General features: G+C 62.7%; 1 protein-coding gene across 6 annotated transcripts; it reads left to right on the forward strand.

Annotated features, from left to right (window-relative positions):
• The first annotated feature begins 1,312 nt into the window (after positions 1 to 1,312).
• Positions 1,313 to 18,300, forward strand: PPRC1 (PPARG related coactivator 1). 6 transcript variants are annotated; one of them, XM_068949861.1, is made up of 14 exons: positions 1,313 to 1,321; positions 6,939 to 7,082; positions 7,379 to 7,534; positions 8,050 to 8,163; positions 8,802 to 11,541; positions 11,993 to 12,046; positions 12,440 to 12,500; positions 13,051 to 13,118; positions 13,309 to 14,101; positions 16,093 to 16,272; positions 16,548 to 16,611; positions 16,900 to 17,021; positions 17,170 to 17,321; positions 17,971 to 18,300. In XM_068949861.1, the coding sequence occupies exons 2-14, from the start codon at positions 7,023 to 7,025 to the stop codon at positions 18,072 to 18,074; spliced, it is 4,668 nt and encodes a 1,555-aa protein (XP_068805962.1). In that variant the 5' UTR covers positions 1,313 to 1,321; positions 6,939 to 7,022; the 3' UTR covers positions 18,075 to 18,300. The 6 variants fall into 6 exon arrangements, with proteins under 6 accessions (XP_068805962.1, XP_068805959.1, XP_068805961.1 ...); XM_068949858.1 differs by lacking the exon at positions 1,313 to 1,321 and adding an exon at positions 1,578 to 1,718; XM_068949860.1 differs by lacking the exon at positions 1,313 to 1,321 and adding an exon at positions 2,042 to 2,190.
• The last annotated feature ends 1,957 nt before the right edge of the window (positions 18,301 to 20,257 follow it).

Raw genomic sequence — 20,257 nt, forward strand, 5'->3', positions numbered from 1 at the left:
GGAACGAGGGCAGCAGAACGAGGCTGCGCGTGTCAGACGTGCCCCAGCTCTGGGACCAGGCAGACAAGACAGAATAAAGCAGCTCTGTCTGCTGAATCCCCCAGGGAAATTTGGTCTGGGCAGATCTGTGCCCCCTGGGCAGAGGCAGAGGCAGAGGCTGGTGCAATGCTTCTCCTTCCTCTTAGTGCGTGCAGAGATGTGTGTGAGCAGAGCCCCAGCAGGCAGGGAGCCAGTGCTCTGCTGGGGCTGCTCAGACTTGCTGCATCGCCATCCTGTCCTTGGAGGCGATTCCTCATGTCCCCACTCCCTGGCATTAAAAACAGCTGTGTACTGGGACCAGCATAACGTGACCAACGCATCCCTGGCCTGTTGCGGACGTCTCCTGAGAGCTGTCCAAGCCCAAAACACGAGGTTGTAACTTGGTCCCCATGCAGTCCTGCTTGGAGGCTGTGCCAGCAGCTACCTGAGGGCTTCAGGGCAGCTCAAGGAGCTTGATGCCCCATCCCCTGTCCTTTGCCCCTGATGGGTTTTGCTTTCATTCCCACTTGATTGCCCCCGTGCTTGCTGTCCCCATCAACTGTTTGCCCATGAGACTTAGCTTGATATTAAGCACTACTCATGTCACTCCAAAGCCATCTCCTCTGCACAGGGCAAGTTTACAGCCAGGAGACGACAAACCCCTCGGCAGGGCACTGTTCCTGCAGCAGATCTGTCCCCCCCTTTCCCTTCTGGCTGGTGCAACTTGTCTAACATTAAAGAGCCCAAGCTCCGGATGGGTCGTGCACCTGGCCGCAGCAGAGCCCAGCTAGAAGCTGCTCCCAGGGGCTGACAACCAGGTCGAGCCATTTTGGCTGGCACACAAAGCCTCTCACTGCTGAGCCATAACCGCTCATGAAGCGGCTAAAACACCGCGCAGACCCTGAAGGATGCTGACAGCCAGGCCCTGCACAAACCCCTCCCGGCCTGCTCGCAGCAGAGAAGCGTGCCCTTTGGTGCGGGGGGCTCCGAGCGCTGCCCTGGACCGGGCCGGGTCACCGCCGTTACCGGGGCGGCGGCAGTAGCAGGCCGAGACCCCGGCGCCGGCGCCGCCGCCCACGTGGGAGGCACCGGGCAGGCCCCGCTCGCCGCGGGAAAACGCCGCGCAGCCCCGGCCCGATTGGGCGCTTCCCGCAGATGACGTTGGCGCCGCCCCGCCCGCCGCGCGCCGCAGGGCGGTGCCGCCTGCCGCGCTGCGCCCCTAACAAAGATGGCGGCGAAGCCGAGGGCGCCCGCCCGCTCTCAAAATGGCCGCCCATCCGTAAGATGACTCCTTCCCAAACTGGTACCCGCCGCCCACCGCCCTGCCCGGGGCCCGCGCGCCGGTGGTCTTGAGGTGTTCGCTGCCCGCTCGGCGGGCGCCGGGTGAAGGCCCGCCCCGGGGGCAAGGCCTGGGTCGGCGGCGCGGCGCGCCGGCGGCGAAGGGGTGGGCTCCCGGCGTGCCCCGCGCGGCGCGGCGCCTGCCGGGAGCTGTAGTGCGGGGCGGGCGGCGGTCACGTGGCGCGCCCGGCAGTGGCCGCGCTGGGAGCGGAGGCGCCAAGATGGCGGCGCTGTGGGGCGGAGCGGCGGCCGCCGCGGCCGGGGCCGGAGCCGGCGGCGCCGGGGCCGGGGCCGCCCTGCGGAGCCTGGCGGGCGGCGGCGCCGCGGCCGAGCCGCCCCTCGGCGCCGGCAGCCCCCTGCAGGTAGGCGGCGGCGGCGGCGGGCGGCGGGCCGCGCCGTGACACGTGGAGGCCGGGGCGGCTCCCGCGGCGGCGGCGGCGGCACCACGTGTGCCGGGACCGGGCCGCCGCGCCGCGCCGCGCCCTGCCCGCTCCGGGGGCGGCGGGGGGGCTGCTCGCTGCCGTCGGCGCGGGGGTCTCGCCGCGGCGCCCTCCGTGGGCGCAGCGGCTTGGGGCGCCCCGGGGCCCCCGCCGGGCCCGGGCAGCGGCGAGGGCCCCGCGGCGGGCGTGTGGGGCCCCGGCGGCCGGGCTGGGGCCGGAGGGTCCGCCAGCGGGCCGTCCTGCGGGGCAGCGAAGGCCGCCGGCCTGCACCGCCGAGCTGCTCGGGCTGCCCCGGGCCGGAGCATCTCCCGGCGCTCTCCTCGCCGGGCGCCGCGGCACCTGTCCGGCCGTCGGTGCTGCTCCGAGAGGCTGGCCGCCATGGCGGGAGCTTCTGGTAGGGGGCCTGGGGCCGCCCCGGCCCTCTCCGGAGCGGGAGGGCTTTCCACGAGTCCCGGCAGCGGGACGTTCTGGGGAGAAGCGTCTCCTGCTCCAGGGCAGGTCTACGCTGCGGTGGGTCAGGTCTCCCTTGTTGCCACGCATGCACCACGTCCGTCCCTCCACAGTCTCACCGGCTCCGGTTGGGACCGTGCAGGGGACGGAGTGGCAATGTGGGCTGCTGGGTTTCGGTCCCGAGTCTGTTGCTGTGTGCGTGGGGAGCACGCGTGTGGTCTCTGGAGCTTCTCTGGATGGGGGCCGGAGGGCACTTGCTCTTTGCATTGATTTAGATTTTGGGAAGTCTCACGTTTCTGCATCTTCCAGTTCACCGGGGTGCTGGAAAGACACCTGTTGTCTCCCGCACAGTTCTGCCTCCCGCACCTCAGGGGTGCGTTTGGTTAAGCCGTTTGTTCTGCGGCTGTGAGGCAGCCCAGGAGCTCGTACTGGGAGCCTGGGCTGCGCAAGGTGCTTTTGCCTAGGCAGGGAGTTGCCTTGGTGGTGCTGAGTTAGCGATGCTGCAGGGAGGCCCTCCCGAGCCTGTGCAGAGGATGCCAAGTCTTTGTCACCTCTCTCTAACGTCAGCGGAGCGGTCTGTAAGCGTGTGGTGGGGAAGGCAGGTGTGTTTGTGCATGACGCTGCCCAAAAGCAGCTGAGGAATCTCTGCAGAGCATCCTCTTCTCAGCCGCTGCCCGTGCCAGCGCCTGCCGGAGCAGTCCCTAGCCTGCCTGGGTGGAGCACTGCGACTTGCGGGCTCGTCTCCCGCCCTGGCGGAGCGGCAGCTCTGCGCCCTTGTCCAGCCAGCTTTCTGCCGCAGCTTCAGGTGAGAGCTGCCTTGGCAGCTTGCCTGCACACCCGAGGCGAAGCCTGAACGCCGTGAGGAGGCGCGGAGGGAAGCTGCCCTCTGCTCAGAGCATAACCCTGGCATGCCGGGTGCACGCGCCGTGTGCTGGCAGCGTGAAGGTGGACTTTGCGCAGCTCAGTGGAGAGCTCCCGCGGGCCACGCGTGTCCTCGCGCAAGACACCAGTAACTTCAGCTGGGTGTCACAGCCTTGCCTGGCACTGGGCACGAGGGAGGCGAGCGCCCATCTGTGGGAGGCTGGGCTCTGCTGCTGGTGTGGCCAGCTCTGCTTGGCAGCCCTTGGCTCCCAAGGCAAGCTCCCCTGCTGTGGGATTTGGGTTCCTTTGAACTGGTGGATGTGGTTTTTCAGGGGAGAAACTCCATGGAAGTGAAGCTTTTTAGAGCATCTGCTTGGCTCTGCCTGTGAAATGCCATTGGGGGCCTCTCAGGGAGGGGAGAATGGCTGTAGGGAGAGCTGCAGCGGGAGCAGACTCGTGTCCACCCTCTGAGCCGCTTTATGTAAAGCGGCTGGTTTAAATCCCTGCTCCTGATGTGCCCAAAGCTCGTGGTGGTGAGCACTGGGGCTGCTGGAATCCCACGTTTCCCAGCTGGTGATGCCCCACATCTGTCTGTCCTGGGTGTCACTGCAGCGCCAGCTGCTTGGGCACAGCATGGCATGAGTGTCCTCTTGACCCACGGTGTGTGGCCTTGTGGCTGCTGCACTACTGAGTGTAAAGCAAACACAGAGATCTGCGAGGGCTTGGAGGGTTGTTAGAAGAGAGCAGGAGATGCGCCAGGGTCTCCAGCAGAGCCCGGAGAGGGATGAAGGGAGCAAGCTCAGCTGGTTTGTACCCCCACCCCTGATGCACAACCACCGAGGGTGCCCAGCCCCAGGTGGATCAAAGGGAGTCCTGGGGGAAAGGAAGCTTGTTTGCTGGTGACTCACAGCTGTGGGACTCCTTGTTGCAAGACGCTGAGTTAAAAGAGTTGAGGAGGGCTTGGGAGATCACCCTCCCTCCGAGGCTGCAGGCTGGAGCCGCAGGGAAAGGCTCTTTGAGTAGGAGGATTTCACTTCCCTCCAAATGTCCAGTGCAGGTCACAGCTGGAAACCGCTTATTAGACACCGCCTTTAGGGCGAGCCAGCCTGCACAGGCGTACAGCCCTATGGTGAGACGGACAGGAGCAGAGTGGCGTGGCCTTGGTATTGCAAAGCTCAGGGGTATCCCCAGACCCCTGTGCAGTCTTCAGCGAGACTGAGCCAGAGGCACAGGCTGTGCATCCCTCAGCCGGCTGCTTCTTCATCATAGACCTCCTGCTCGGCTGGGTGGCTCTGCCGGCGGGCAAGACGCGTCTGTATCGGCTGCTGCTGACTCAAAGCTGCACGACGGCGTTTGGCAGTGCAGGGTGTGTGAGTGTTAATGCGCTTCCCGGCTCCTCTGATGGCTCCTGGTATCTCCAGGAGGGCTTGCCGGGAATCGCTTCCAGTCTGCGCTGTAGATGATTGCCAGCAGGGCGCTCTGTGTCCGCCTCTGAAGGGGCTCCGGCCAAGGGAGGAGACTGGAGACAGGGAGCAGTAAAACTGCTCTGCAGCCTGTTCTGCTTGAGAGGGGAGGCTGTGCTGTTCTGCGTGGTCTGACCAGCCTGGCTGTGTCTGCACATGGGGCGGAGTGATGCCCCGGCATCACCAGAGCGGTCGCTGCATAGCGTCAGGTTCTGCTTAGAGATGGAGAGCCCTGGAGTAGGGTGTCCAGGCGTCTGTGCCTCCTGCCAAACTCCAAACAGCTGCAAACTGTTGCTCTTCAGGTCTGCCTGCATGTGGGATGCTGTATCCGTGCGTGATAATGGGACCGCATGGACGTCCTGGTGCCTGTTGGCTTTCCAAAAACATTCACGAAGCACTGACCTGGGGCTGCTCACTGTGGAGGGGCCATGGAAGAACAGAGGCTTCCAGCTCTAGAAAAAGTAAGGGCTAAAGTTTTTGACATAAAGCTGAGGTGAGCTGAGCATTGGGCTTCCCAGGGACCTGAAAAGAGAGTTGGGAGTTTGTCTCCAGGGCGTGCTGGGCCAGGTGGATACAGGGCAGACCTGCATCGCTGCAGGAGTCTTGATGTTGACTTCCAGCCTGCTTGCTCAGAGGCTGCTGGCCAGACCTCTGGGATCGCACGGGGCTTGAGCTGGGCTGAGCCGCAACGGAGGTGCCGGCTCTGTCTGATGGGGGCATGTCCGTGAAAACAAAAGGCCCGGAGACTGGGGATTTGGGCACGTGGCTTTGGTGTTTGTGTGTTTCCCAGCTCGTGCTCCCAGTGAAATGCTGGGATTGCAGCAGGCTGGCTGGGGGAGCACCCTGCCTGCTTTCCCCGCAGTGCGTTTCCCCTCTCTGTGGAAGAGGATTTCAAAGGATGGACAGGTTTGGCACTGGGGCCGGGGTGTTTTGTCCTGCTCAGGCTTGCGCAAGCTGCAGTACCGGTGTAAAACACAGGTGCACTGCATCGCACACGCAGGCTGCTGTGTGACCTTGGCACTGGCATGCCAGGGTTTAGGTGCTGGGGACAGCCCTGGATCTTGTGCGGAGTCTGATCCCTGGGAAAGGGACTGGGCTCCCCCAGCCTGGGGTTTGGCTGGATTTTCCCCTGTGCTGTTTTGCGGGGAGGAAGGCTCGCTGTCTGCTCCCTTGCAGCTTTGGGAGGGAGATGTGCTCTCCCAGGGCTCCGTCCTTGGTCCTGTTATCTTCCCGGGCCGCGTTATCTCTACGTAAGCCCATCTGCAAGCAGGAACGCAAATGCTGTCTCGTGCCGACGACACGGCTGCTCTGCATCTTTGCTTCTGGCTGAGGCTGCGATAGCAGAGGGCACGCGTCCTTGCGGCCCTGCTCAGGCAGGTTGGCCTCTAGTCCCTGCCTTGGCCAGGTATCTCACCCGCTGCTGCCCCGTCCTGCACCTGGGGCTCTTCCTGGCAGCGCCACAGCAGCGGCTGCAGTGTTAGCCTGTGTGGCACAGCAGGGTGTGGTGCCAAGACCTCGCCGCCTCCTTCTGAAGTTATCAGGCATTACCCAGAGGTCCTTGGCTGAGGGTCTGGAGAGGACAGGGAACTGGGAAAATGAGGAAACAGTAGCAACAGAGCTGTTTTGGTCCTGAATCATGAGTACAGGCGATGAGGCTTACAGCACAGATGTCTAGTTAAGGCACTGGCAGTGACAGCCGGATGCATCCCTGTTGCTGAGTCCTGCACATTTGTTATAAATTTCGTAACATTTGGGGCTTATCTAAAGAGCCAACAGCTGGAGTCAGAAGAGCATGTGACAGTCCATGGGGTGTGGGAGGGAAACCTGCTTCTCCCCTCCCTGCCATGTGTAAGAGAGGCACAGTATCAAACAAATCCTGGGAATTTTGGGGGTTTTACTAATTCATCTTTCCCAATCCCATAACTTCTAAGTGCATGAGGTGTGAATTTGTAATATGGTGGCATCTACAGTAATTGAAAGGGTCTCAGAAGCAAGGATCGAAAGTGGCATTGTACTGTGTAGGGCTTTGTGCAGTGTAGTGGGCTGGTCCAGAGCTCTCCCAAAAAGCAGGGAAGAAAGGTCCTGTGTGCTGTCTTCTGACCTGTAGCTCCGCTGTGTCCCTGCCCGCCCCTCTCTGCACATTTGGAGGTGCTGGGGTTGTTGCTGTGTGTCCAGTTGCTGTTCACAACGCAGCTCTGGCAGAGCACAAACCTGTTGGGTGTCCGTGTGTGCTGCAGGGAGCGTGCAGCCTCCCGTGGGCCTCGTGGAGACCGCAGCGTGCTCCGGCAGCCAGAGAGCGCTGCTGGTGATGGGAGCCCACAGTGATGATTTGCAAAGCGTTTACCTGGTTCCCCCTGCTGCTTGCCAGTGCCTCTCCCTTGAGGAGGACGACCTGAACTTAACATCGCTGGATGCAGAAACCATCTTGGAGGCCGAAGAGATCCTAGGGACAATGCAGAACTACCTCGACTCCTCTGTGATCTCCATCATCGAGGACCTCTCCCTCAATGAGGTAGGAGGTCCATGCATGCAGCCCCCTGGGGAACCCCAGCTTGCAGAGGGCACCCTGTCAACACAGCAAACAGGGTCACTGGGGTTCCCCTCCCAGCCTTGGGCATGCTGTGGCCCAAGGAGGGCTTCCCAGCAAGCTCGCAGCAGTACTGGCAGCGCATGCAAGAAATGGCAGCCTGTGCTGTTGAGGTTACTGCTGCAGGTGCTTTCGACATGGGTGGAGGGTGGCAGCTTCCCCTGTGGGAGGGTCCTGTTGCTGTGCCCTACTGCTCTGTGAGACTGGGCCTTCTCCTTCAGCAGAACAAGGCCTGCCTGGATGCGCAGAATGAGCTGTCCCTGTTGACTGCCATCACGGAGATCCTGGACAGCACAGATGATGAGACCTTGTCTCCCTTTGACACCATAATGGACGCAGAGCTGCTGACCTCGCCTCGGGAGCGGGAAAATCCCTCGGTGAGTTGCAGGGCTCTCCCTGTTCTGGGGCAAAGCCAGCCCCAACCCCAAAATGCATAGAAAGATGCCCAAACGTGGCAATGCCTAGCCCCTTCCTGGCATGGGCATGCCCTGAGGGGGCACAGCACTAGTCCCCAGTGGTTTAGGGCAGCCTCTGTTGCTGCTGAGTGCTGTCTGGCAGTATGTGAGAAAAGGGCTGAGCCAGCTCTGGACGCCCCAGGGACCCCTGTGCAAGCTCAGGAGACCGTGCCTTTGTCCTGCATTTTGGTGCAGAGCAAGAAATGTGCTGGAAGCTTAGGGAAGCAGTGTGCCATCTCTGTGTGACCGACTGAGAGCGTGCATGCCAGGTTTATGCTCCCAGCTGGACATGCGAGGCCATTGCAGGGCTACAGTATGGTCTGTCCCATCCCCATCAGGTAGCAGAGCTCTGGGAAGAGGGAGAAGCCGCTGCAGGAACTGCAAGGCAACTTTTGTATTTCTTTTGCTGCCTCATGCTCTGTCCATTTTCTCACCAGTTTCAGAAGTTTCTCAGCTTGTCCCGGCCATCCCTTGAGCGTGAGAGCCCTGCCCTGGAGCAGCCCAAGGGTCTCAGGCCTCTGAGCGGCAGCAACGTCTCTGTGGTTGGGAAGGTGAGCAGCTGAGCAGTGGATGCTGAAGCAGCCAATGTCGAGGTGATGCTGGGGTAACTGTGTCCCTGTTGCTGCCCCCGGCTCTGTGGGAGACACGGTCAGGGTAGGACTAGCTTTCGCGGTGCCACCCTGGTTTCAGAGCAGCTGCGCAGTGCGGTGTCTGCGCTTGTGTGTCACTGCGCGTGTGGAACGGCTGCTGCCCGTGGCACAGCGGTGTTAGTGGGGCGGAAGGAGGCAACTGTGTGATTGCTCCTTCGCTCTCCCCCATGTGTTGCACTACGTGTGCACTACGATCTGTTCCCTGGGCTCTGCAGGCCTCTGCCTGCCCTTGTACCCAGTGCAAACGTCCTCTCCCAGACGCGATGCCTGCAGGGCAAAGCTGGCCCTGGCTGGAGTGGGAGGAGAGGAGTGCCCGCACAGAGGGGCAGTGCAGGACTGGGGCTACTGCAGACGGGGTGGAGGGTGTCTAGCTCTGTAATGTGCCACTGTGAGGGTGGAACACGTGTTCCAGGTTTTTAATCTGCCCAGGGTCTTGCTGCAGACTTGCAGCAGACCCACTGTTTCCTGTGCCTGGGGCATCTCGGGTGAAAGCCCTGCTGGTTCAAGGAGCTGACGCTGACTCTGGTTCCCCTTCCCAGACTGACACAGACCTGGTTTGGGACCGTGCTGCTCACAGCCTCGAGGACCCAGCACTTCCAAAGAAGCAAGTCTGCAGCGCCCCCAGGGTAGAGAGGAAGCTGGGCCGGCACCGGGCCCGAGAGCAGCCCCTGCCGCAACGCAGCGATGGGGAGGAAGAGGAGGAGGAGGCTGCTTTGAGCCCAGAGCTAGACAGCGGCGTAGAGGCCACAGAGTTTTGCGTGAGCGGGGCCAGAGCAGCACTGGAGGAGCGTGAAGACCCCTGTATCATCAATACAGGTGATGTGTCCCTGAGTGAGCTGGTGAAGTCCATGCACCCGTACTGTCTGCCCACCTTCACTGTGTGCCTGGACCCTGAGAGTGAGCCCGTGGCCAAGGAGCTCCTGAATGGTCCCGTCTTGCTGGAAATTGTGCCTGGTGAGGGGGAGAGCGTGGAGATCCCTGTGGTCCTGCAGCCGTTGGCCCCTAGCTTTCCTGAGCTGGAACCACAGCTCCTGGGAGCAGAGGAGAGTGCTGAGGTGTCAATTTTGGAGGATCACAAGGGGCTGCAAGAAGTCCCTGCCCAAGAAAACAAGCTGGAGGAGGGAGAGGAGAAGAGGCCGCTTGGGAAGGAGCCCTCCTGCACAACCGCAGAGAGCAAGTTGCCACCGGAGACAGCAGCACCTGGACCCTGTCTCCCAGAGAGCGGCTCCCAGGGCAGCACTGAGGCTCTGGCTGGTGGGAAGCGCGAGGGCTCTGAGAAGGGCCGTGGACGCGAAAGAGCAAGGAAGAGTCGGAAAAAGAAAGCAGAGGAAGCCCAAAGCGAGCAGGCCAGGCCAGGCAGGGACTGTGTGGCCCACCGGCTCCGCTCGGCCAGCTCCACACGGCCCCTGGGCCAGCCGCCCGCCAGCCAGCGCCGGGCAGCGCGACCCTCTGTCCAGGTCTCAGACTTCCTGGCCCAGCAGCTAGAGCGAGCCAGGAAAGAGGGACAGATGGAGCTGCGTGCTGACCGAGCCCCACGGCCCCGGGGCAGACCCCGAAGCACGGCGGGGGCCTCCCTACCTAAAAAAGAGCACCTGGAGTCTCAGAAGGAGCTGGAGCCAGAAGCAGCGAGTGTAGTGCTGGCTGCGGAGAAGGCTAAGACCACGGGGCCTTCGGAGAAGACTGCACCAAGCACGGAGCAGTTGCTGGCAGCGGTGCAGCCCAGCCCAGCAGAGCAGGATGAGGGCAAGGATGACGCGCAGCCAGCTGTCAGTCAAGACAGCAGGAACGCGGAGGCTGTGTCTCTGCCCCCCAGTGGGGAGCAGAGTGTGGGGATGGAGCCCCCCCAGAGCCTGCAGGCAGCCGAGCTGGGCGAGGGCCTGCCCAAGGAAGCCAAGCCCAAGGCCCTGAGCCTGCGGGAGTACCGCATGCGCATGCTGCACCGCCAGCCCAGCCCAGGCAGCAGGAAGGACAGCGAGAAGCAGGTGGCCAGCAAGTGGCCCAGCATCCCAGAGCCACCGACTGAGCTGGCAGAGATCCCCTGCCTGGTGTCGCCCGTGTGCCCGGCCGCTGAGACAGTCAGCACCCAGAAGAGCCCGGAGAAACCTGCCAGCCCTGTTGCTGTCCCTTGTGCCAGCAAAGCTCCCACCGCTCCAGCTCCGGCACCCACCGCTGCTCCACTGCCCTCCGCAACACCGATGCCTTTTGTTGCACCAAACGTGCCCCCAGCTGCGGGGGCGGCCCCCACCGGGATGCCGCCAGCCTCTGCCGGTGCTTACACCCTTTACCCGCCAGTGCCTTCCTGGCCCTGCTTCGGCCCGCAGCCCGTGGGCTGCCATGGTTTGCCCCCGCCGCCCAATGCCGGCTCACCCAATACTTTTCACATGGTGCCTGGCCTCCCACCTCCGGCCATGGCCTGGCCTCCACCTGCCATGCCGCCCCCACCTCCCTTTGGCCCTGGCACCCCTTATGCCCCGGTAGGGTGGGCCCCGCCATCCTACTGGCCAGGAATCCCCCTGCCACCTCCGGTGCCTCCTCTGACGTACGGAGACCCTGGAGCTGCCCTGCAGGGTGCTGCGGCCACCACCTTCCCAGCTGGCGGCCACCCCGGCGCAGCCCTCCTGCATGGGCAGCCTCCCCCGGCCCCTGCGCTGGGCTGCCCGGAGTTGCCTGCCTTCCCAGCACAGCCACCCGTGGCCCCCACTGGTGAGACGGGGGTCGCAGCTGGTCAGGCCAGGCTGACCACCAGCAGGGTGTCTGACCCCAGGAGGCAGGCACGGCTGGCAGGGGAGACCCCTCTCCCGAAGGCCCCTTCAGGTCCTGGCCCTGGCCACTCCAGCAGGGTCCCTCCTGCAGCTCCGGCCCAGCCGGTGGCAGCCCCCCCGGCTGCCTGTACCCAGCCCCTGGAGGAGCCCTTGGCTCCAGCCTCCACCCAGCTCACAAAGGCCCCCCCAGCTGTCATCTCTAGCCCTACCGAGGTGTCCCCTGCCGCTGTCCCTGTTGCGGAGTCTCCTGTCCTCCACCCCATGGAGGAAGCTGCAGGGCCAGGCAAGGGGCCAGCGGAGAAGGCCCTGCTGGAGACCAAGGCAGCTGCCCAGCAGGAGCCCCCCAGCCACAAGACCGTCTCCCAGGCCACAGCAGCACCACTAAAAGCAGGTCGAGAGAGCAGCCTGCCTGCCAGGGCACCTCCTGCGCGGCCGTGGAGACATCAGCCGCTCATCAGCCTAGTGCAGCCCAGTGACAGCAGCAAGGACATCGTGCAAGCCTTCATCAGTGAGATTGGTGAGCAGGAGGAGGATGGCGAGGTGCTGGGCAGAGCATCCCCAGCCAGTGAGGCTGTGGTGCTCCAGGGAGCTTTGGGTAGCAGGACTGGTTTTAGACAATGTTCCCTAGCACTTCCGGGGCTGAGAGCGGCAAAGCTGTGCCTGGGGAGTTGCCTTGTGTACTCTTCCCAGTGCTCTGCTGGGATGTTGCCTCCAGTGGATTATCTGGACTTTTTACATCAGATTAGTCTCCCCTTGCGCTGCTGGGCCAGGCAATCTTGTCCCTGCTGCCAGAGGAGCAGAGCTCCTGCTGCAGGCATTGTGGCTGCTTCTCCGCAGAGCTGGCCCTGTGGCCGGGGCAGGCTGGCGTGGGGTAGCGCGGGGCCGGCCTGTCCCTCGGCACTGCACGTCCCCTCGGCACCGGGAGGGTGCTGGCTGACCTGACTTGCCATGTTCTCTTCCTGGCCCAGGCATCGAAGCCACTGACTTGTCCAGCCTGCTGGAGCAGTTCGAGAAGTCTGAAGGTGCGGATGCAGCATGCTGTTCCCTGCGAGGTTCCCTCTGTGCTGTGCCAGCATCCCCAGGATGTCTGTGCTCCCTGCCAGCCTCGGCTGTGCAATGGGATGGGAGCGGGGTGGCTTTGTGGGCTGGTGCTACCCTGCATCTCTGTGCTCTGCCTTCATCTCCCTCCTGCCCTGTGGAAGTGTCTGGAGATCTCTGGGGCAGCCAAGAGGGTGGCAAAGAGCCAGGGAAGAAAGGGGACGCTCAGCAGCTCCCTGCAGGAGCTGGGTTGGGGTGCTGTGAAGCATCTTCCTCGCTGTGGCTGGAGTGGTCTGTGCCTGCCTGTATGCAGGGTCTCTTCCCCTGCCCTCCGGTCACGGCCTCCCATCACCCTCACGTATGTGCTGTCTTTGCAGTCAAGAAGGAAGAGACTCCTGTGCAGCCCCCTGAGGACAGGCGGCCGGTGACAAGCTCTGGGTGAGTACGGAGATCTCTGCGCTCCTGGCCTGACATCACGCCCCAGGTGTCTGTGCGGCCAGCGTCCTGGCCTGGAGTCCTGCAGAGGGGCCTCTGGGGAGGCGCTGAGAGGCTGAGCCGTGCGCTCAGCAGCAGTGCAGGACGGTGCTTGGTCCTGGCAGGGGTCTGAACTGCGCTGTGGCCTCCATCTGCTGGTCTGGGAGGAACTGAGCTGAAGCTAGTCTGAAATACAGCTCCTTGCTGAGCTGGGGGCCAGAACTGGTGGTAAGGGAACTGTGGCAGAGCTTGGGGAAGGCAGCAACGGGCAGGTTGGGGCTATGCGAACTCGAGCTTCTGAGCTCTTATAGACCCTATGTGTCCCCCCTGCCCAGGGCAATGCAAGCTTGGGCATGTGCTGAGTATCCCGTGACCACCTCCGTGCCCTGGGTCCTGCAGCAGTGCCCCAGCTGGCGCTGGGGGACTCTGCAAGCCCTCTCCCCGTGCCTGCAGCATACAGACAGGGGTAGGGCTTTGGCTACTGCTTATGATAAAGCTCCTTTCCTGTTCTCAGATCCGAGAACCAGCAGGACAGGAAGCCCCCAGACAGCCTGCAGGCCTCCGAGCTGGCCAACGTGGCAGGTAACACCCGGGAGCGAGGTGGGGGCTGTGGAAGGGGAGTTGGCGGTGTCCTGGCAGGGACTGTCACCAGACTGGGGTTTGCTGGGAGGGCCTCCAGGGCTCAAGGGTTGCTGGGGTGGGAGTCCTGGCCAGGCAGTTGCAGCGAGGGGCTTCGCCCAGGTCCACTCTTGAAAGCCCTCTGCTCCTACAGGCCTTACCCCACCAGCGACGCCTCCCCACCAGCTCTGGAAGCCGTTGCCTGCTGTCTCGTTGCTGGCCAAGACCAAATCGCCTGGGTCTGCGCCCCAGGAAGGCACCCAGAAGACCGCCAAGCTCACGAAAGCCAAACAGCTGCCCCAGAGCAAGCTCCGGGGGAAGAGCCCAGCGCCTGCCCCACCTGGCTCAACCCCTAGCCACGTGTGCTCGGGAGACCACGACTACTGCATCCCGAGTACAGCGCGGCCGGAGAGCAGCACTGGCACGCAGCCCCTTGCTGAGAGCGGCTCCCGCTGGAATGTCAAACACCACCGGGACATCACTATCAAACCCATCTCCTCCTTAACCAAACGGACGCTGGACCAGCCCAAGCCCACCCCTCCAGCCCCCACCACTGCTGTGGGGCCCAGCCAGGAGCCCCTGGGGAAGGCCTGCCTAGCCCCCCTGGATTATCGGACTAGCGTCCCCAGCAAGGCCATCACTGGGTGCAGCAGCCCCCCCACCTCGGTGCTCCTGTCTCCAGCCGCATCCCCCTGCCGGGACCAGGAGATGCGGACTTCCAGTGCCCAGCCCAGCCGTGCTGCTGCCAAGAGGTCCTTGCGCTGCTACCGGAGACCCCGGGACTCCCCCAGCCCCTCTGCTGGCAGCTGGAGGGCCGGCAGAAGCCGTGCCAGCCGCTCTTTCAGCTCCAGTTCAGATGGAGCTAGTGAGTCCTCGTCTTCATCTTCATCCTCATCTTCCCGATCTCGGTCAAGGTCATTCTCCCCACCACCCAAGCGGTGGAGAAGGTAAGTGTTGGAGTGTCCATGCACTCTTTGGGCATTGCTGTGTCTTGCACAGCTGTGTTGTGATCAGAGCATTTTGGGAGGGTGCCCAGGCACCACTTCACAGACCTGCTGCATGGTGGCAGCACCTGACCTTTTTTTTTTTTTTTTCTCCATGTGGTCCCTCTGAAGTGAGGCTCAGCTTGCAGCGAGCAGTGTAGACTGGAAGAGCTGGTATGACACCCTGCGAGGGCAGTTGGGTATCTGGCTGAACCCCACATCTGGGCAGGTGTGCCTGGAAAGCTGTCCCCGAGCAGGGCTTTGGGAGGCTTGGCTTCTTGACAGTTTCTCTGTGGTATTAGTGTTTAGGTATTAATGTTTGTGCTCTGGGGCTATTGCAGCCGTAGGTGTAGAAATGAGATGAGCGGCAATCACAACAGGGAGGTGCTGCAGCAAAGCAGAGATAAGCCCCGCTGGCTTGACCTGCATTAAGGGTTCCCAACACTCCTTAGCAAAGTGGTTGTGTAGCAAAGCAGGGCAGCTTGATCTCCCAGGGAAACTTTTTTTTTTTTTTGGTGTCCTTATGCATCTAGGTGATGTAGTGGGACATCTCCCTGCACAGCCTGTCCCAGTTGGAGTGGGAGGCACGGGAGCTGGTCCGGGCTCCTTCACCACCTCTTCCTAGGCGTTAGCCAGTTTCAGAGACGTGCCGAAGTTGCTTGTCCAACCAAGGCCCCTCCATCAGTGGCTGATAGGTGTGGAGGAGAAGAGAGCAGGAACATGCAGCTCAGGGAGGTGCCAGCTCTGGCTTGGTTTTCTAGCAAGTGGACGCATGCTGGGAAATGTCCCCTGTGGGCTCTACTATCCTGGCCTGCTCTCGCCCAGGAGCAAGCCCAGGATGGCATGCATGACAGTGCCAGGCTGAAGGTCCCTGTCTGGGCTCAGGGCCTGAGCTGTTCTACAGCGAGGTCCACCTGTGGACAGCATGTTTAGAGAGCGACCCTGCTGCTGGCTGGAGGATGTGCAGCTTGTTTCCAGAGGAGTTTCAGTCCTGCTGCCCTTAAGCTTTGCCTGGCCCCACGAGAGGAGCTCTTGCAGGCAGGAGGCAGTGGGTGCAGAAGCCGAGTTCTGTCCTTGCCTTTCCCATGCCCCTCGGTACAGAGACCCTCATGCTCTGAGTTAGCTTGGCTTTTGAGTGCAAGGTGGATGTGACAGCTCCAATGTAGCAGCTGGTGGTGCTGCTATCCCCACCAGCACCTGCTTGTTCTCAGCCTACTGCACCCCGACCCTGTGTTCCCCTTTGGGAGCTCAGCACAGCAGCTGGGCTTGCTTCTCCCCGAAGAAGGTGGCTCTGCTCCCCATAACCCCACACCAGGAAGGCTGCGCTTCCTCCTCTCATATCCAGCAAGGCCAAAAGGGGTCAATTTTGAAGCATGGGAAGCATTGATTCTCCTTCCCTACTCCATCCTGGGGCCTCCCATAGCGGCCATCTGCCCAGGACCTGGCTGCAAAGTGATCAACGTGGCCGTTTGCACATTCAGACCTTCCACCCCAGCCAGGTGGTGATGTCTCCTTGCTCCAGAGTCCTTGGGCCAGGCCGTGGGCTGTCCCGGTCTTGTCGCAGAGGCCAGGCAGTGGGGCTGCGTGCTATGGGGCTCAGCACAGCAGTCCCTGCCCCCTTGGGTGCTTGCCTAGCTATACGTGTGTGCCAGACTGTTTCCGCAGATCTAGTTCTTGCTCTTTGGAGGCTGTGCCTGGTGTGAGCCAGGCCCTTTGGGCTGCGGTGTTCATAGCCAAGTGGAGCAATGTCTCTGTACTGCTGTGGCTGCCCCCGTCAAACTCAGACAGATGGTTCCGTCGCTCTGTTCACCCGGGGCAGCCTTGGTGGGCCCTGTCTGAGTGGGAATGCAGGGTGCCCCAGGGCTGTGGGAGGATGGAGGTCTCTTTCCCAGGGCCTCATGGTGCTGGATGCAGGGAGGAGGGCCTGGTGCTGAGCTGAGTCTCTCCTTCCCCAGGTACCGCTCAAGATGCTCCCACAGCTCCTCCTCCCGCTCCAGCTGTGGGTCGTGTGGCAGGTCCCGGGACAGGTCCTCATCCTCCTCCTCCTCATCCTCCTACTCATCCAGGTCTACGTCCCGCAGCCAGTCCCGGTCCCGCTCCCCCTCTCCTCGCAGGAGGAGTAACAGGCGGAGAAGGTGAGTGTGGCCCACCAGTGCTCAGCTCCTCTGCAAGGGTGTGAGCTCCCCCGAGCCTTCTCCTAGTCTCCTCTTTCCCAAGCAGGGGTGGATCCACTCTGTGCATCTCCCCAGTGTGCTGGCCCTGTCAGGCCCTGGGATCACTCTTCGATGCCAGCCTGGGCCCACACTGCTTGGCTGCAGGAGCCAGCGCCAGGGCTCTAGGTGGGGTGGTGTGCCGTCTTCAGCATCCCCCATGACCCTGCAGCTCACGTGTCTGCTTTCTGCCCCGCCAGATACAGTTATGACGGGCAGGACCACTACCAAAGGCAGAGGATCCTCCAGAAGGAACGTGCAATAGTGAGTGTTGGGTGGGCTGCAGGGCTGGGAAGCCGGGGATGGGGACCTGGGGCTCCCCAGCCAGTCCATCACTTCAGAGAGCCGTGGGGAGCAGCCTTGCAGCCAGCATTGCTGGGAGGCCTGGCTGAGACATGGTGTGGCAGGTGGCGATGGAGAGGAGGGAGCTCTGTGGAGGAGGACCTGTTCACCAGGAGCCCTTGGAGGCACCGAATCCTTGGGTGCTTGGCCTAGCTAGCCAGGGTGCCCCCCCAATCCAAGCTCACAGGGACTGTGCATCCCTGCCCACAGGAGGAGCGGCGAGTTGTGTTCATTGGCAAGATCCCCAGCAGGATGACGCGGTCGGAGCTGCGGCACCGTTTCTCCGTGTTTGGGGACATTGAGGAGTGCACCCTGCACTTCCGCTCCGAGGGGTAAGAACTGTGGGGACGTGGAGCAGCCCCTTTCCCAGAGATGGCTCCTCTTGCCCCCTTTCCCATTCCTCAAGGGGATGGATGGTGCAGGCTAAGGGGTCACAAATGTACTGTGTTGTTGCTGATCTCCTTCCTTGTCCGGTTCCAGGGACAACTACGGCTTTGTCACCTACCGCTATGCTGAGGAGGCCTTTGCCGCCATTGAGAGCGGGCACAAGCTGCGGCGCCCGGACGAGCAGCCGTTTGACCTGTGCTTCGGCGGCCGCCGGCAATTCTGCAGGAGGAACTACGCCGACCTGGGTGAGTCGCAGCAGCCCCCAAGCTGGGGGAGGCACCCCAGATCCCTGTCCCTTTCCTGCAGCCCCTGGCTCCTTCCTGGATACGCAGGGCAAGTGGTGAGGGCAGCTGGGCCGTGTCCATCCTGGTTGTCTGCGCTGGCTCGCTGTTAGCGCGTGCCTCCCAGGAGAGCTGAATGAGGCTGTGGGACCAGGGCAGTTGAGCTGTGCAGCCAGCAGGTTGGGGATGGTTATCCCCTGTGCGCAGCACCTGGGAGGCTGCCTTGGATGCCGTGTCCAGTTTGGGGCCCACGAGAAAGGTGGAGAAGATTGAGAGTTTCCCAGGGGGCTGCTGGGATGGGCACAGGCCTGTGAGGAGAGGTGGGGGGAGGCTGGGGATGGGGGGCAAAAGGGGGATCAGCCCCAGACCTGCAGCCAGGCCTGGCTGGGCTTGGCCACATCCAGGGCTGGGGTTAATCCTGCCGCAAAGGGAGGTTGGACGGGGCCCCACAGCCCCGTCCCTGCAGTGCTGCTGTGGTCTGTGATGGAGGCCAGGCCAGCTCTCTGCCTGGAGCTTGGCATGTGAAGCGAGATGGGAAGGAGTCACTGCAGTGACTGCCAGAAGCGTGCCGGTGTCCCCATGGCTCAAAGCAGCCTCTCCTCGTGTCTTCCAGACTCAAACCGGGAGGATTTCGACCCAGCCCCCGTCAAGAGTAAGTTTGACTCCCTGGACTTCGACACGCTGCTGCGGCAGGCACAGCGCAGCCTACGGAGGTAGCGGCAGGCAAGGCGGAGCGCCCGCCCCCGCTTTTATACTGAAATACAAAAGACAAAAAAAGTACAGAAAGAGATGGGTTTTTAAGAAAAAGAAAAAGGAAAAAAAGAAATTTGTTTTATAACCAATATTTAAGGAGAATGGGTCATTTCCCTTTGACCGGAGGGGCCCAGGCGAGTGGCAGCCCCAGGCTTGCCGCAGCCCTATAATAAATGTGGATGCCCAAACACCAGCGCTGCCTCGTCTCTCCTTCGCGTGGGCCCGCTTTCCCAGGCGCATGTGCTCAGGCCATGCCCCCTCGGGGGCCGAGGGCAGCGTGGCTGTGCCCGGGCTGCGCTGTGCTTGGCTATGACCCTGGAGAGAGGGTAGGGCTGGTCAGGGAGTGGAGGCAGAGGCCTTTCCGTTGTGCTATGGCCCTTGGGAATGAGCTTTCTGGCGAAAGCGGGGAAGGACTTGGGCTCGCGCTGGCTTTCTGAGCTGTCTACGCAGCCCCCAAAGGGCCTGGTGTGGGGTGAACGCCTCTTCCAGGACAGGCAACGTGGTCCCCTCTGACACAGTTTCTCGGGCCCTGCTGGGTGCTCAGGCTTGCTGGCTGGCCTGCACCTCCGCTGTTGCTGGTGCGCAGGGCTCAGCACCCCAACGCTGTGGCTGGCTGGATCTCTAGCCTCCCGCTGTGTTTTGGGGCCACATGTAGCTCCCATGGTGGCCACGGAGGGGCAGTGCAAGATCTTCATCTGCAGCTGCTTCCCAGTACAGGCATATGGGGTTCAGGGGTCCTGAGCACTTTGCTGAGGCGGGAGCACGGGTGGGGTGTCACTCACTCTCCAAGGCTGGTGTCTGCAGTGGCAGTGTCTGTCTGTCCCTTCTGGGCCTGCTAGCTGGTTTTGCTGCAGCTTGCCAGAAGGAGAGAGGTTTCCCGCATCTGATCTCTGGCTGGGGGAGAAGCACCGGTGTGACTGCAAACAGGTTGGATATCAGCAACCCCAGGGCAGCAGCGGTCAGAGCACGGCAGGGCGGTGCGTAGCAGGGGAAGGAGGCGCAGGAGCAGGGAAGGGAGATCCCCAGCATTGGAGCAGGGCTGAGCTGACAGCACTGGCTGAGGACCCCGAGGTGGCACTGAGCGCCCTGGCTTTGGCACTAGGAGAGAGGCTTGGGCAGGGTGCAGTGCTGTCTGGTCGGGCTCTCCCCTCGTGCATGCTGCGGTGCGGGGAGCTTGCAGCCTCCTGGCTGGGCTCTGCAGCGGGCAGGGCCTGGATGCTCCCTGCAGCACCGCACCCCTCTGTGAGCCAGGCTGGGGTGTCCATTGGGTGCAGGGGGTGACGTGGTGGGGGCGTTCAGCCTTGCTGGTGACCCTGCATGTGTCGTGTTCAGCCCTCTGAGGCTGTTTTGGGGGTACGTGGGAGTGAGCAGCAGTTTTGTGGAGCAGGGATTAGCTCGCTGGCCGGAGCCCGCGCAAGACTTGGCTGTAGGCCCTCATGGAGAAATGCCCCTGCTCCTGTCTGCGTGCCAAATGACTTGTGCCACTTTGTAGCTCAGCCCGAGGAGGGCCCCCACAGTGCCCCATACTCGGCAGTGGGGTGAGGCCCTGGGGAGAGCTCCCACCCTGCCCGCTCCTGCCTGGCACTGGACTTTGCCCCAGGGAGGGTCCAAGGAGGTGGCAAAGGTCTGAGCGGGCTGCGGGGGGAGGCGGGCAGGGGGCTGTTAATCAGTAGCGCAGCTCTTCTCGGAGACATCGGCTCGTCCTGCCCGCGCTGGGTGAGGGAGGAGCTCTGCGGGCCCAGCTGGAGGCTGCGTGCTGGCCCCCGGGGTCTCCTGCGTGCCACTCGTGGGGCTCCTGGGCAGGCCCCAGGGGTTGAGGAGGGGCTGGCAGGGGAGGCAGCACGGCGTGAGGGCCGCAACACCCCTCTGCCACTCGGTGCCCAGCCGTGCAGCGCAACCGGGGCAGGGACACGGGTGAGGATGTGAGCGGTCCTTTCAGGGGCTCTGGCAAACCCCTTGCTCTTGGCACGCTTGCAGCCACCATCTCCTGCCGAGGGCAGCTGGGCACGAAGGCCATGCTAACAGGGGTGCGCGGACACAAGCAAGAGCGCTGCAGGGAGAGCTCCTGTTCAACCAGCTGTGAAAACACCTGCAAGCTGTAAGCTGGTTCAGGTCTGAAGAAGGGTTCATAAGCCCACGGGCTAGTC

This window comes from Struthio camelus, chromosome 7, assembly GCF_040807025.1.
Source record: "Struthio camelus isolate bStrCam1 chromosome 7, bStrCam1.hap1, whole genome shotgun sequence".
NCBI classification, from domain to species: domain Eukaryota; kingdom Metazoa; phylum Chordata; class Aves; order Struthioniformes; family Struthionidae; genus Struthio; species Struthio camelus.

Excerpts from the sequence above, each read along its gene's own strand:
- PPRC1 (XM_068949856.1), top strand. The coding sequence starts at position 4,890 with ATGCTGTATCCGTGCGTGATAATGGGACCGCATGGACGTCCTGGTGCC. Across the intron at positions 11,542-11,992 it reads AGCCTTCATCAGTGAGATTG|GCATCGAAGCCACTGACTTG; the intron begins GTGAGCAGGAGG and ends TTCCTGGCCCAG. Across the intron at positions 17,322-17,970 it reads GAGGAACTACGCCGACCTGG|ACTCAAACCGGGAGGATTTC; the intron begins GTGAGTCGCAGC and ends CGTGTCTTCCAG.